At 35.9% G+C, this 17418-nt stretch overlaps 1 protein-coding gene across 1 annotated transcript in view; it reads right to left on the bottom strand.

Moving 5' to 3' along the window:
* The window catches only part of CRIM1 (cysteine rich transmembrane BMP regulator 1), a 176284-nt gene that overhangs the window by 8659 nt on the left and 150207 nt on the right, over nt 1–17418 (bottom strand). Inside the window, exons 10-13 of the mRNA XM_026844597.1 lie at nt 12693–12814; nt 8207–8416; nt 3256–3471; nt 1302–1520 (exon numbers count right to left, since the gene is read on the bottom strand). Of these exons, the coding sequence (XP_026700398.1) occupies nt 1302–1520; nt 3256–3471; nt 8207–8416; nt 12693–12814 (767 nt within the window). The remainder of the gene's footprint in view (nt 1–1301; nt 1521–3255; nt 3472–8206; nt 8417–12692; nt 12815–17418) is intronic.

The raw sequence follows: 17418 nt of genomic DNA, 5'->3' as shown, positions 1-17418 counted from the left end.
TTTTTTTTTTTTTTTTTTTTTTTTTTTTTTTTTTTTTTTTTTTAATTATTATTAAAATGTATTCTGGATTAAAATTATCTTTATGGTTGCAAAGGTAATCGCAGGAAGAAAAGCCTGAAGCCAGACAGTTGTCAAAGAAACTTAAATCCTCTCCATTTTGTATGCAAACCATGATGAGAAACTACTAATAGGATAACATATTACTTTCCCCTCAAAATACCCTAATCAGGAATCTAAGTAGGGTTCCAAGGGCAACTGAAATTTCAATACTTTCTAACTTTTTCAGGAATCTTTGATGGAATTCCTGGCATATCCTATAAAACTGTATCACTTACTATTAAAGATACTTTATCTGCAACAAATTAAAGATTTCAAGAGCTATATCAATGGTACATATCTGAAAAGACTTAACAACCTTTAACATCTTTCTGATGAAGAACTGCATTGTTTATAGATGGGCAAGTTGATTCACATGTTCAATTAATGATACTTAAAGTCTGCCAATTTCATTATATTCCTTTCCACTGAATTCTTTTCTACTGTATCTCCCCCTACTACTTTTGGAAATGAAGGTTACAGTAAGCTCTGAATGACTTCCAACAATGCTAAAAAGACTTCATTTCAGCAAGTGCATTACAAAATTCTTCTCTATCAGCAGCTATCATTCTACAGCCTTTGTACTTACTCTCATTTCACAAAAATTAATCTGTAAATAAATACTCCTATTCAAACTACAATGAAAAAGTGCATCCATCATTTACTTCAACTCCAAATTCAAAACCAGTGCATGACCCTTAATTATTTATACATTCTTAGTATTTAAAAAAAAAGATTTTACCTATTTTTTTCTCAAATATATTATTTTGCCTCTTCTATAACTATCTGTAATGAACTTCCTGTTTTTTTTCCCTGTGTTTTAATTTAGATTCCTTATTAAAACACTTCTCCACTCCATGAAATTTCATATTGGTTCATCTTATCTTCTGCAGTTGTAATTAGTATTTTCCTCATATTATCACATAAATCTTGATATAACGTATGTGTTACCTGGTGGATCTTCCGTTAAATAAAACAATTTTTGTGTAATATTTTAATCTAGTAAGGTATATTACTAAGTTTTCAGGGAGATGTCCTCTCAAGTTTGTAGGCAAATTACATTTATATCTTTGTGCTCTTCTACCTAAAACCCACAAATCATGTTCTCCCCAAAACAGGGAAAACATATTTCAATTTGGAAATAAAACTTCCTTCTTACTGCCAAGAAAGGAACAGCAAGTTATTAACTATTTTTATTTGCTCACCAATACAGTAAGGACAACATTGTCCCTTTCTCAAAACAGGTCTCTCACAGGATACCGGTGGGCAAGACTCAGAGTAACATCTAATCACACCATCCATGCAAATGCAGCTAGTGCAGACATTGGGCTTCCAGGACTCAGCTGTCAGAAAAATATCTCCTTCATCGTTTTTGCAATAACTGGGCATGCTCTCGTTGCTTGAAGAGGGCTGAAGAGGCTCATCTGTAAATATCAACAGATTAAGTTATTTAAGTTAAAGTAGCTAACTTCTACCCTATTTCCTCAACAGAGAGTTCACTCTTGAAGAACACAATGGAATTGCAACACGTTGGCTCACTACTTCAGAAAATCTAGAAGGACAGAGCCTTATGCCTACCCATCCAGTCCTTACATGTCCTTACATATGATGAGGATCTATGTAGACCTTCACTAAGGTTACTGGGAAGAAAAAAAAAAAAAAGAGAGAAAAAAGGACAGCAAAGTGAAAAACGATCACCATCAGAAGCAGCCCCTCAAAAAGCTACTTTGAATGTTCTGAACTGAATGGTATTCAGGAATTCACCTTAAATTAGAGAGGTTAAATTTTAAATCTAGAACTTGAATCCCAGCTTCTGCCATGTCAGTTCAAATCCTTGAATGATGCAAACTGAAAAGCTATTATGCTGCTGTCACCTTTGCTAGTGGACTTATGTGAACTATTTATAAGATGTTGAGAAACAAATGGAATTTGACTGGGCTCCAGCTTTATGCCAATGGTTCTGCTTTAATTCTCATGCCTGCACATGGGGAAGATGTATTTCTGCACTGAAGCTGTACCTTGATCCAGACATTATGGATCAAGAAATATGACTGTATGTGCAGAGAATATATAAGAAAAGGAGAAGAAAAAGGATTCATAAGGGCTCAGGTTCTCAATCTAACTGTGTAAATTATAAGACTAAGCTTCTTATATATTCAGTGAGGAAAGATCAAAATACTGTTTGGATGAGCTGAAGTTAAGCAAATGTTCAGTGTTATTAATAACAAGAAAAAAAATATCAGTCAGGAGAACCAGCTAATTTTTTTATTGAAAATATTTTGTCAGAAAAAAACACCTAAAAAAACAGCAAACACCCTGTAGAAGAAATGACAAAACCTAATTATTTTTTTTCCTGAAGTAAATTTTTTAGGTTTTGTTTTTAATAAAGACAAATATATTCTCAGTGAGTTTACATACAATTCACAGATTTGGACTAAATTTCCACTGCTGTAAAGTCCCCCATTGGCTATGTAAAATAGGAATTCATGTTTATTTATAATTGCATCTCTTTCCTGGGGGGTGGGGTGGGGGAGGTGTGTGTGTGTGTGTTGCAGGCAGGGTTGGAAAACCTGTTACCTTCTTGACAATGTGAGGCACTCTAGGAGGAATCTGGCACACCTGCTGGGCTGGAATGCTTTGATATTACTCAGTTGCCTTCAAGTCACTCTCAAATCATACCAGGTGAAGGTAAAAGCAAACACAAGCATTTTTGAGACCAAATCCCAAGTAGACAAGATAGCAATAAAAAGGTTCATAGAAACTAAGGCATGTATAAAGGAAAGAAACAAGCCTGTATCTGCTAAGCACTTTCACTACTTTTGAAGTTTCTCTCATCTTGCATGTTTTCATAAACAGGCCAGTGCATATTTCATAAGCCTTCCAACTAAGGATTCTGGTTCTCATGCAACCCTACATTATTAGATTGCCTTCAAAGATGTTCAGACTTCAGGGCCACAGCTCCCCTTAACATAAAAGACATCTCTTGCACACAGTCAAGTTTTGCAGTTGAAATGGAGGACTGCAGGCTCTCACTCCAAACTGCTAAAGAACAAAGGCACCACAACAACCAACTGTGCACACACTGAAACATCCAATATTCACATCATACATTCTCAAATCAAAAAGGACTCTTAATGAAAGCTGGTTGTCAATATATACCTGGGCACTGTGGACAGCAGGAGTCCTGTGTGCGGGTGGGGTTTTGACAAAGAAGAGGTGGACAGACTTCAGTCTCACACAGGACACGTCCACTGTGGCATGTACATTGTGTGCAAGAATCAATATTCCATGTCTCTCCTTCTACAAAGTATTCCCCACCAGGAGCATGACAGATTGATGGACTGGTGAGCTCTGGCTTCTGCACAATTATTTCATCTGGGAAAAACAGAATTGGAAGACAGGCAAAAATCTGCTGTGACTTTAACAAGTAACAAATGTACCCAAGATTAATATTTTAAATAATAACAGAAATTATTATGAATAATAAAACTAGCTATAAATATATTCTTAATGAAGCTCTTTCAATTTTATGTCACTTTTGAATTTATGTCAGCAGTATCTCATTGAAAGCGGGAAAAATATAAACAAGAAAAAATTTGAGAATCAGTTTGAATAAATGCAAAAATTATACTGATTGGACAGTTTCATAACTGCTAAATACTAGCATCAGTGCAATTCCTGAAAGGATGGATAGGTACGTTTCTTGTCCGGGATTTAGGAAGTCCAGATTCAACTGTTTGCCTTTAAGTTTCCTGAGTGATGTGTCTGTACCATTTGGTGTCAGATCAAAAAGAAAAAAAAAATAGAAAAAAAAGAGAAAAACACAGAATCCTCCACCCAACCTCCTAAAAACACGTAAGCACTGAACACTGGTGGAAGTGCTTCAACATTTTGTTCCATTAAAATAAATAACTAAATAAAAAATGATCTGCAGTCTTTGAAGTAATAAATGCAACCAAGGAGACACCACAGTTCACTCATATTTCCAGTGAATACGTCTCATTAAATTAACCTTACTTCTTTTTCAAACGATTAATTATATTACCTCTAGAGTCCTGGCTAAGAGACTCACACCTCCTCTAACCCAGGCAGACAGGGAGTTTAGAAAATAGATTTGATCTCCTTCAGGTTAAGAAAGGACCTGGAACTGTTTCTCTTGTTCAGCATGAGTGATCTCCAACTACTGAGGTATTAAAAAAATGGGGGAATTCTCTTTACCTCTTGGTGTTTTAAAAAAAAAAAGAGGAAACCTGCTATGCACTTTCAAAGTGTTTAAGCACTTACCATCAAGAAAGATTATGCCACAAACTCCATCCCCATAGCCTGCTTAAAATGTTTTGAAGCCCACACCCACATAAGGGGCAATAAGGGCAATAATAGCAGTTGCCAGCTTACCATGCTGGTTGCTTTGGACCTGGAGCAAGTTCATCAGCTTTTTCCATGCACTGTGTATAGGAATCGAGATGACTCACATAGCATGGTTTATTCAATGACAGGAGCCATGAGTTTGAAAGTTACATACTGCAACATGAAGCTTCAGGCTCCTAAAGTCACGTTGTCCATAAGTCTATATTCAACCCATCTAACATTAGACAACAAATTAAGTGCCTCTGTCAAGAACTGAGCTATCTCATGTTTCCTGTGCTATGAAGGAAATGAGAAAGGGACTTCCAGTTAATGACTCTGCATCTCTAAACCACTTTCTGAAGGTGTCTCTCTTCTACTTAATTATAAAGATGCCTAATATGAACATCATCCTACTCAAAATATCTTGGTTAAAGGACAGAAAAATTAAATGGATAGCAGCTCCTCTAGTCATTTAGGCAGCCCAACGCTCACAAAATACATGTGCTTCTCTCCATATCTGTTGCACCGCTGTGTCTGGAGAATGGCACTTGTGTGCTTTGCTCTATGACATCGCCATGTAGAAGATACACCACTCAATTATTTGTTTTCACTTCTGAAGAATGATCAGTAGAACTCAAGGAACATGACTCCGGCCAATCTAAGTCTATTCACAAAGCAGACGTGCATTTCTTCTTTCAGGGAATTATTTTATCTTTCACTGATATGTTTTTCCTATTGCTTACATTTATGAACCACATATATGTTTCAGTAGCATTTACCTGAAGCGGTCTGCTGCCTTGTCACTGTTTTTATTTCAACTGCCACAATATATTTTATGCAATGACATCCTAACTTATCATGGCATAGGCAATGCTAATTGTTTTCTGGAATTTTTCTCAGTCATCTCCTTTGCATTTATTTCTCTGCAAAGTCACTGGCATGTTTTACAACAGCTCATATACTGCTTATAATCAGAAAAGCATAATCATAGTATTGCTGTACATATGGTATGGCTTACTGCTCCCTTACCAGCACTGAGACCGATATATCACTGCAACTGAATTGTTAGAAGCATACAACTATTATATTCCTGAAAGAGCAACTAGCCAAACAAATACACTCTTCCTGGGAAGCATGGTTCTGCAAAACACTAGCAGTTAACGGCTTTCTAAATCTTACAGGAAACCTGGAGCTTTTCACAAGCATCGACCATTCACTTAAACCTCTTAATATAATTGAACAAACCCACATTTTTCAGTCTGAATATTTTCAATGAAAATGAAAATGAAAAATTTCAGTGAAAATTTTCAGTGGGAGAAACAAAACCACACTGAGGCTAATTCGGCCGTATTAATTCATATACTCACATATACAATTGCTTTTAAAAAAATGCTGTGTCTATCCTAACATTACAAGAGTTTAAACAAAGTATGACTTTACTAACATAGAAGCTAGGTGACTAGTACCTCAAAAGCAGGAAAGGATGTCAGACAAAGAAACCTACATAGCCACCATATTTCAAAGGAATGGACACTACTGGGTAAGCAACTGCTCTTTTATAAAAGAGACCAACATTGCTGGTGCTCAGAATCAAACACTAATCTCATCCAGAAAAAATGAGAAGATAGCTACTGCTATTTCTTATACTGATCTTTCTTCCATGAACTGAACATAAGGCCTATAATGGAGGTACCCACACTCATTCTCTGTACACAAAGTAACTAACTACTGGTGCTGCTGAAAGATCAAAACTAACATGAGTCTTATCTGAATGCCCTAAGGTGTTCTGTATATGTTAGGTAAATCAATATGCACAACTATGCTGATAGCAGAGTGAAATCAAGAATAAGTCTTTACAACCTAACAACAGAATTGCTGGAACTGGAAGAACCACCCTACATTTTAAACTTTGAATCTTGAATTTTTATCTAATACAAGACTGAGATGCTAACCTATTATCCCCTTCCATCTGAAGTAGACCGTACTACAATAATACACAAATCGTAGTGAAAAGGTGAGTGACCCAGAATTCCAGCTTGTGTGAGTGGAAAACAACATCCCTGTCCAGTGACATGACTTTAGGAATACAATATTCTGTATATATTATTTGGTGTTTGGCTGCTGCTCCTGAAACAATATTGACAGCTGGATCTTTTTAGTTGTTTGGGTGTGTGTTTTTTTTAATTCCCCCCCCCCTCCCCGACGTTTCATAGGGGAGAGAACTGTACTGTTTAAGACAGACTGTGGATGTGTATGTGTTTGGGGAGCTGGAGGAAAGAATGACAGTATCTGATGAAACACATATAGACCAACACTGCATACGGCTGTGGCAAAAAAATGTTCTCCAAGCTGATAAAACACTAAAGTTTCGTTTAAAAATCTCATGATTTCTATATCCTCTGTCAGACTAGCCAGATACTCAATAATGGGAGAGAAACAAGTGAGCAAGGTTCCCCTAGTGAGCCTAACTCCTTAGTGTTTCTACCTCAACTAAAAATTTCATTAATGGTTGTCATTACTAAGATAATAAGCACTAAGAGCTCAGCCTTGGAAAACACTGTTAAATTACTTAGCACTGAAAATAGTTCTGGCTCCATGAAAGCTCGTGGCCAAAAGCAATACTGCAGCTGGCCCTGGAAATACAGGAATCACAGACCCTGTGTGCCTGCCTGGTCTCAATACTGAAGGGAGAAGAGTGGTGTAGACTTAGAAAGGCTGAAAGGCAGACAGACCTTTTGGAGTCCCACAACTTTTTGGGGACTATGTTTTTTCATTTACCACAAGGTGTGAACTGGATTGGAGATCATAATTTGTCTAATCACATGTCTAAAGAAATCAGTTATCTTAGGTCCTAGGGAGGATCTGCTCTTCTCTATCACTTTCAAAAAGAGGATTTGGCTGCTTATTTTGCCCCTAGGATTTCCTGTTCTTTACAAAGAATTTGAAACAGCTCATAATTGCTTACATCTTGTTAGTGCTGTCTTACTGTTCTGCTATTCATAGTAGTGTCATGAGCCTTGTTGCTCCTACTTGTAAGATGACTTCCAATAAAGTCACAGACAATATTACTGTATTACAAACTAATCTATTTAGCATATAAAATATTGTAGGAATCGTTATGAATACAGTGATCATTAATCTTATACCCTACCCACATTCTTAACATCTTTCATAGATGTTTTTCATATTAACACTTATTATTAAAATTGTATTAGAATGCAACATTAATTGGCCTTCCCACCAAAAGCATTAAAATAATCTACCGCTGGTGGCACAGGAGCCTTCCCTCAGAACACAGAATCATAATTTTCAATTACTTAAGACATCTGTTTAAATGTGTACTCCTCTGAGGGGTTGTGAAACATAGGTCAGGAGATTAATTTTAACAAAACTCCACTTCAAATAAAAGAGAAAAAGAGAAAATGTAATGGCTTATTATAATATTTGCTATTATAGGTAACAAAAGTGTACACGAGTATAAATTTGCCATTATAGTTAATGTAGACTAGAAACTTTTTCCAGTTTAAAGATTTCATGTTCATACTAGGACCCAAAAGATGCATATGCTTTAAACACTTAAGTTGCCATTTTTCTGAGACATCTGAGACCTTAATGAAAGTCACTCGGTATGTTATATCTGGGCACAGAAACCTTCATATGTACCTATTACTGAATGATACATGAGATTATTTTCATGCATTAGGAAAGAGAACACATGTGAAATAAAACCTGATTACAAAACATATGGAAAAGAGCATGTTACCTGGACATGATGGACAACACTGCCCTGGATGTATGGTGGGGTTGCCACAGTTAGGAACAGGGCAGGTGATCAAGGCACACATTTCCCGTCCATTGTGACAGTAACATTCCCTGCAGCCATCGTGCCAACTCTCCTCGTTCTCATGTCGGCGCCCATCCATTGACAGGCAAGAGCCTGTTTTAATGGGAGGCATAAGAGAAGTGGTTGCCTCTGCACAAAATCAAAGGAAAATGAAGTGTCCTGATAAGCATGTGTTGCTTAGTTAAAAAACCACACCAATTTAATGCCTGGATTGCATTTATTTTTAAAGCACATATAAAATCAAATGATTAATTTTTCTATCATTTACGCTTAGAAATAAAGTAACAATACCCATGAAGCAATTAAAAGGTATACTGAAGGGAATGGTAGAATGCAGTAGAATGGGTTTTCTTGGAAAATATCATCACTTCTGTTGCACCTATACTGTTTTTAATCATAGAGAAAAGCATAACTGGCTAAATTATATAAGAAAGGAGAGAAATGCAATGGAGGGAAATAGCAGAAAACATAAAGTATACTTAAAATGAAATATTTAAATATCAGTGTATTAGGTTATCTATAATATGAGTATCTGATAGCAAGTAGAATATAAAAGCATTTACAAGAGCTAAGGATGGTCATATCATGAATGACAAAAAATTATAAGCAAGTTCTAATGGGGTCATGCTAGATGCTGGAAATATTTCAGAAAACACTTACTTATGAGAAATTATTTGCTTACATTACTATAATAAATGAGATGTCTGGAAGATAACTGCTCTGACAGTTTTATACCTCATTCCTGGCTTTTACTGAGATGAGAATCTTGGACTGCTGCTTTATTTACATTCAGCCAGAACACACAAACAGTTGATCTAGGGAGGATAAAGTCTCATTTATATCTTAAGGAGTATATAAGTGCTGCAGGATTCAGCCTCAATAAATTCTTTGTTAATCAGCAGAGTGAATTTAAAGCCCAACACTCCCTCACCCACATCACTATGATGATGAAGGATTTAGGACCAGTTTGCCAGTGAACTGACTTGTTTTCAGTGGTATGTCAACCATGTTCTGTTGACACTTATAAGGTTATTTGTATTAAGCTATTAATTTAATTTTCTGTTTAAAAATGATGCAGTATGAAAAGTAGTCATGTTTATATGTGATTTTAGTAAGGTTTGGGTTTTTTTTAAACTAATATGTAGGTCAGCGCTTCTTCAGCTGTGGCAGATCTATCAAAGGTGGTCTAAGAACCACAAGCAGATGGTACGAAATTAGTTTGATGCACGTTATCAGAAAGGAACCCAACACATAGAAATTACATGAGTATACCATTTTTTAATTAAAAAGAAAAGCCACGGCATAAGGATAAGATACTTCTTAAAAGAGATTTCATCCTCTTGCACAAACAGAAACACTATGAAAAAATTCAGTTACTACACATTTGTATGTATCAGATTATATATTAAATCCTATCATTGGAATACTATCCTATATTAAAATGGTTTTCCATACATAAACACCTTAGATGGCAATACCCTCCCCTCCTTCCTTAATAAACAAAGTATCTCATGTAATCAAGCTTTTTTTCCTGAAATATTATATACTCCAAAATTTGGAGAAACCAACAAAGCCTATAGACAACTATTCAAAATTAACTGCACAAACTACAGTGAGCCCTCCCCGTCTTCCCTATAGCCCCCCTTCAAGTACTGGAAAGCCACTATAAGGTCTTCCCTAGCCTTTTCTTCTCCAGGCTGAACAACCCCAACTCTCTCAGCCTGTCCTCATAAGGCAGGTGCTCCAGTCCCCTGATCATCTTCATGGCTTCCTTTGGACCCACTCAAGCAGGTCCACATCCTTCTTATACTGGGGGCCCCAGAGCAGGACACAGGACTCCAGGTGGGGTCTCATGAGAGCAGAGTAGAGGGGGAGTATCCCCTCCCTCGACCTGCTGTCCACACTTCTCTTGATGCACCCCGGATACAGTTGGCTTTCTGGGCTGTGAGCGGACATTTCCAGCTCATATTCAGTTTTTCATACATAAAGAAACCAAATACCCAAATACAAAACGGGAATAACTGGGTAACTGGAGGTATGGTTGAAAATATCTAGGATTATAGTAGCTCACAAGTAAAAACACGTCAGTAATGTGATACCACTGCAGAAAAGGCAATTTCAATCTAAGTTAAAAGTACCGGAGCACTGTAAATTTAAATGCAGTACTACTATCTCTTCTAGTTAGGTGCTTTTGGTACTGCTAAAGTACAATATCCATTTTTTGAACTGCGATGTGACACCAAAATAACTGGCTTTGAGTTGGGAAAAAAACTCCAAATCAAATAAACCCAAAAACCACTTAGGGCGCTCCAATAGCAATCTCTTAAATTTTGCAAGAATTCTAAAGGGGATGGTGCTTAGCTCTTCCATGTCTAGTGATCTTAGGACAAGAAGTAACTGGTTCAATTTGCAGAAGGAGAGACAGAAATATTAGAAAATTTATTTTAAATTGTCACATATTGGTAACTACAGGAGAACATTATTTTAGAGAGGGTTTGGTTTTAAGTGTGTTTTTTTTTTCTTTTTGAGAGTGGTGATTCTTAATCAATTAAATCTTAGACAAACATCTGTCAAGGATTATCTAGATACACTCTATTTTATGCAAGAGCAGAGGAATGGACTAGCATTTTTCCAGAGGACTACCCCAGCCCTATACTGTTATGGTTCTACTTTTACTAATCCTAGCATAAGCTATTTCTGGCAGAAGCAATTTAGAAAGTGGAGCTACTTCACAGGCAGGGGATTTACCCATCCCTTCCTCTTAGGGGTTTCGGGTCAAAATTTTAACAAGGACTCACAGCTCCCCCAGAACATACTAGTGATTGCTCTAATTATTCTTGGACAAGTTGATAATGAAGTTATGTTGAAGCAATATGCTCATGGCTTCATATCTTTATGATCATGGTAAAAATAAAGACTACTTAGAGAGGGATGAAGTTACTTTTGCTAAATATTTGTGTATATTTTAAAATCCATCCTTGTTAAGGAAAGGACTTAGAAGTGTGCATACACAATTAGTAACTAAAGAGTTGTATCTGTTTATAGTCTGGGATGCAGTTATGGCACTCCTGAGAGAACACCTTGTGTGTATCACAGCATCACAACAATCTGGAAAAGTGTGTTAATTGAGAACATGGAGACAAATTACAAGATAAGTGATGAGAATTTTCTTGACTGGACTCCTTTCAGCAGTCACCCTTTTTATTTAATTTGAAAAATGTTTATTTGCAGTAAAAAGTCATATTGCAGCTTCCGTCAGTGAAACCTCTCTACCTCTCATAACTGCAAGGTACTTTTGTAATATTTCCATTTTTTTTTGCCAGAAGTGTTAAAGTTTTATTATAATGGTCTGCAGTGTATGATGTCACGTGTAGAAATTATAATTCCAGATCCTTCTGATTTATATGATTCCATGTCTGCCTTCAACTGCAGGAGAGTGACTTCAGAAACTCACTTTTTTCCAGTCCCATGTTGGCATATCCTGTCTTACTATATTTTATATTTTTTTTAAAATGAAAAGGAAATAGCTGCTAAAAATGTTAAGAATGGAGTCATTACATAATGCAATGTGTATACTCAAATACTTAAAAGTTACTTGTCTATAGCTAGAAATCAAAACACACAAGTAAGAATGAAAGAAAAGTATGAAAGAGCAGTCAGAGAGAGCCTGAGCACAAACAAAAAGTTATTAAATGCAACACATGGAGATAAGCAATGAAGGAAGTCTGATACCCAGACTAATACAAACCACTATCTGAAAATATCTTAAAAAAGAGACATGTTAAAAGCAGCACAAAACTAAAGCATACAACTAATGAACATCTTACCGCAATCACCATCAAACTTGGTGTTACAAGTTTGGGATATGGCATGTATCAAATCTTTAGCTTAAGAATACCCCATCCTTCCTCCTGGGTAAGGACTCTCTCTACTCAATGTTCCTCAAGACTACCTGATGTGTCCAAGAAACAGCACTCTAATTTTAGGTGGTGTACAGGGCATCTATCAAATTCAAAATTTGACTTTGTACAGAAAAGATGATGGCGAAGAAGCTAAGATAAACACTGCTACTGAAAAAAACCCTTCTCAAATAGCTTATTTCTAGTAGATAAGAGCCTGATCTAATTTTTATTAATGATATTAAACTGACTTTTGTAATTTGTAATGGGAGATGAAAGAGGAGCTGAAGCTTTCTGCTGAAACCAAGATGAACACAGATAATAACAAACACCCACAAAACAAAACACCCCTTTGAGCATAGTTGAACTGACTCCCCCACCAGTATTTAAATTCTTACAGTTTCTGTGCTGTTCCTGTGCTGTGCTTCTTCCCTCTTCTTTTGCTCTAGCTTCCAACTACTATGAAAACATGTTGTAATTAGAGGTGGTAATGCACTCGCACGTACCTCTGCACTTGCAGATAACACAGCCATGATTGTTCTGCTGGAAGCCCATCGGACAGATTTTACCACAAGGCAGTTCCGGGCATTTCTTACACCGACAGATTTCACATCCGTGCTTGTTCTTCCTAGATAACCAAAATAATTTGTAAAAGGTCAGCTAGTCGCTTTGAATATCTACATGTCGTGATCTTTAAAGCAAAAGCATCCCCTAAAGAAGTGACTGATCAAGTAAAAAAAAATGATTGTTTACTGTCTCCCTTAGGTTCAGTGGGTCTGTGTGGTATACAGGTCTCCATCCTTGGTGTGTGGTCCCTCCAGGTAACTCTCTACATTTGGTAATTTCAAGCCATAGCAGGTAATACAGACTTATGAGCTTGTGACTACTATTGATGATCAGTTCTTTTTTTCAAGTGAAAAATAGAATAACTTCTAAAACTGTGAAGAATGCAGAGGATAAGGTAGGAATCTGTTATAATTACTATGTTTTTATAACACTGTTAACTGCTTTCCTCCAACAATAGGTAAAATACAGTAGATTTCCTCTCTTGCATATTAAAACTACAGAGATATTTCAAAACCTGTTAAATAAGCAGACACAAAGCTTACTTGAAAACTAGCATGTGGAATGCCAATAATCCAATTTAAAAACTAGCACACACACAGTAACATGTTTTGAAATTGGAGAAACCCAGAGAATTTTTCAGCAGAGTAGAGAGAATCGAGAACAAAAATGCTTCCAAAGCTTCCAGGTGAAGCTAGGCAGGAGTCTAGAGCACCACCTGAGAGCATCTCTTCACAGCACCCTAAACATGCTGCTTCTGAGAATCCTATTCTGAATCTTTGCTTGTCTTTTTTCAGAAAGACAGATAATACTATTCAAACTTTAGGTACAAGTGTACTAGTTCCCATTATTTACAGATAATCTTCTGTGCCTTCAAAAGGTACAGGGAAAAAAAATTGTGATGAAGTTCAAGACAAAGAAGGGATAAAAAACAATAAATGATTTTCATGAGTCTGCTCATTTCATATTGGTCTAATGTGGTAACTCACTAAAACTGGGAAAAAACATTTATTGGGAAACTGACAGATCCCTCATTTAACACTACACCATTAAATGCACACCAATTCCCCCCAAAACAAAGACAAGACATGAGGAAGTTAAAGAAGCACATCTACATTGATAGAGAAGTAGTAAATCATGTAAATCTCTAGAAAGCCAATCATGACACAGTAGGATGGAGAATGGAATACTCTCTGTCCTATCCATTTTTTCCTCCTTAATCTCCATAACTACAGCCCTTTTAATATTAAGAGAAATGCTTCCTTCTATTAACATGTAGAGCTTTCAAACCGTGAACTCTATTCAGCAGTTTTTTTCAGACAATTGTGAAAAAGTTTTGGTTTCTTTAAGGATGCACAAGCTCAAAATTTCCCAAATACTAACCTTTGACAATCTTTAAACAAACAAACAAAAACCCCTCACAAATATGATTATCAGTACTTAACTTTTCATTTTCTAATATACTTCTAATACTTTCTTCTTTAGGCTCCTATTTGTGACAAAAGCTTTTAAATTACATTAGAGATTTGTCCTCCATTACATCCCATGCTTTTGATGGTCATAACAGGCTTGTAAGTAGATAAGGCTTGCTATTTTAGAAAAGAAATTGGTATGGTAGAAGTGAAGAACTGAGCAAATGTACTACACAACTGCAAATCTAAATAATTGTAGCAACAAAGTAAGACTTGAAGTGAAATGATCTTCAAGTAGTCTTTACTACAATTTTAGACTTCTATACTACAAACTGTTACATACGTTGTTATCTTTAAATGTTATTAATTTCATTCAGTGCAATTATTCATATATTTGGTAGACAGTGACAAGATTATAGAGTTCTCATTTCCGTGTTTTTTTTTTTTTTTTTTTTTTTTTAATACAATAATCTTGAGACTTATTAAACACTCATTTAAAAATACCAGCCAAATAATGTGCATAATTAAATTACATTCTACATTTAAAACCAGAATTTATATTGAAGATTATTTTCCCATTAGCTTAAAAAATTTTAAAGCTCAATTTTTTTCAGGTGTACAAAAATGCAAGGGAAAGATTATCCCCTTTTGAGACCTTAGGACAGGCTTCCTAAAACACTAGCATCAGCTTGAAATCAACTTGTTTTTAAAACATCTTTATCTTACTCCCAGCTACCATACTATGCCCATTAATATTTGGTGTAATTTATAAAATGGTGTCCTGGTTCAGCTAGGATAGGGTTAAGTTTCCCCAGCAGGGAGGGGGAAGGGATCTCCAGGCAAGCTATTCATACCATGCTGATGTCAGGTCCAGCATGGCAGCATGGGAAGCTTTCCTTTGTGGCTTTGGTCACGGGAAGCATGGGGCTGTCTGTAACCATTGCGGTATCTCTCTGTATATCTTTTGTCTTGTTTACTGTTATTACTGTTTTTTGTTGTTATCATTGCTATTGTTGTTGTTGTTCAGATTGCTTATTACACTGTTGTATTAAATTTCTTCTTATTTTAACCCGGGGTTTGCGCTCTACTTGTGTCCGAGGGTGAGGAAGGGACAATGGCAATGTGGTCTCTGGTCCTGGCACGGCTTAAAACCATCACAAATGGTTTTGCTATATAGTTCACAGATTTTCTAATAAAACTGTTTCATGAACATTTAGTTAAAGAGAAACAGTGTGTTTTCTAAGTACAGAAAACACATACAGAAACCTGTAATTTTCCTCTGTAGGTCAATATATTAAATGAGTCATAGATGGAGGAAAAAAATTACTACTCTTTACAACAGTGTGATTCTGCAAGAGGCTGAACATTATCTTTTTTATAATGCTTTCTGTTTGAAGATGGTTCAGTGCTAGTCCATCGGGTAGTCCTCACCTGTGTTTTTTTTTTTCCACTGACCTCCTACAACTCCTCTGATCAGACATGGTATGATGGGGTAGACAGTATCCCTTGGACTGGGGAGTGCCTATGAAAGTCATTAAATGGTCCAGATCTGATATTCTTTGAGTCAGTGTCTGATCAAGCTGTCATTTTATCATGTCTAGGACTTCAAATGAATAGTTGCAAATTGCAAGATTCAAAATTTATGCTTTTAAATTTTAACCTGTTTATCATTTTTCTCCCTTTTCACTAAATCCCAAATGCTTAGTTTCTGAAGATCTGGGTTTTCATTTTGAAGTGTATTACTCCGTAATTTTAGTATTCCTCAGGTGTACAAAGTAAGCCTAATAAAGCTATGAAATAATTTTTTTATATTTAAATATATTTTTCTAAATTTTTCCTACTCTTATGTGACAGTAACACACAATTTCTTAATTGGCTGCTTTCTTCACGAGTTTAGAAATTCACCTGGATATGTGCCTGAAATTTGTGTCTTGTACGATTATCCTTGACACATGATCGACACTGAAAAATACCTGCACCTAGGACTAAGCATCTCTCTAGTTAAAGTTCTTTTGCAGCTCATGTACAATACTAACAGGCATTTATTTTTCTATCTTTCTCGGAAACTGAGACATCAGTTCTTTATTACAGGAAAGCATTCCAGCAAAATGAATGACTTGATTATTTTCTTTATATAAAGCTAGGCTCATCTATCTTTTTTCTCTTCAGTCCTCTTTGATTTCCATTCAGAAGACTGAATCATTTCTGGGTAGACAGACAGCATTAAAGCAAGCTTCATTTTTGCCCACATGAAGAAGATGGCATGGACACCTTTTCCCCATACAGTCACCTAGATTACTATTGACACATCCCACAAATTTATTAACCTTTATTACCTTAACTGCTTAGGCACAAGTATCAGCAGGATGATACGCATAGATCACACAAACTAAAGGGACTCTATAGGTCAAGAGGATTGCACTCAAACACAGAAAATCAGTTTATTAAGGTGCAAAGTATATTAGGCTCCCTTCTTGGGTTCTTATCTTTTGCATTTTAGAAACTTCTCCTTTAAGGTCTTTCAAAACGATACAGGCACATCTCACCTAAAGTTCAACAAGAGAAGGCCAATAGCATTATTTCAGATTTTTTTGTTGTTGTTCAAAAAGGTATTCTTGATAATTTATACTGGTGTGTCAGAGTATAACCCTTAACATCATAGGTCAAATTCACTGCAAACTGAGGGTCATCTTCCCATTATACAGAAGGATCTTTTTCATCTTCATTTAAAACTTTCTGTAGAAAACCAATTAAGTCACAGTTCATGAGAGAGACCATGAAAGTCAGATCTCTCAAACTAAGTAACAAGTTTCTGAATTAATCAAAGTTCATTAATGCATTAATTAATAAAGTTTATATGGAACAGCCAACTTCACTGCAAAGCTAACAATACTAAAAAGTAACATAGAAGAGAGAAACCTTTGCTTAAGAAAATAAAAATCAGAAGTGGCAGAGTAAAAATATATGTAAGCAGAAGTAAGGGGTGTATCTTTACTGAAATCCAAGGAAGAAAACAGGACCAAAGACAATACTATTCTTTTTAGCAGTTATACATGGTCTGGTCACTAATGAAGTAGACTTAAATCAAGAACATTACTGCCAGTCACACACACTGGGAGAACAGGCCCAGGAATAGAAATTTACTGTCTTATCTTAAAAGAACATTGGCTTTTTCCAAAAGATTTGGAATTTTTAAGGTAAAAAAAAATTATTCAGTTCACTATAGGTTATTAAGGTCTCTAGTATGTTCCATTTA

The sequence above is a fragment of the Athene cunicularia genome (assembly GCF_003259725.1).
Source record: "Athene cunicularia isolate RWA chromosome 3 unlocalized genomic scaffold, athCun1 chr3_part1, whole genome shotgun sequence".
NCBI lineage: Eukaryota > Metazoa > Chordata > Aves > Strigiformes > Strigidae > Athene > Athene cunicularia.
The sequence above is the reverse complement of the archived record's forward strand: the minus strand, read 5'-3'. Positions and strand labels throughout refer to the sequence as shown.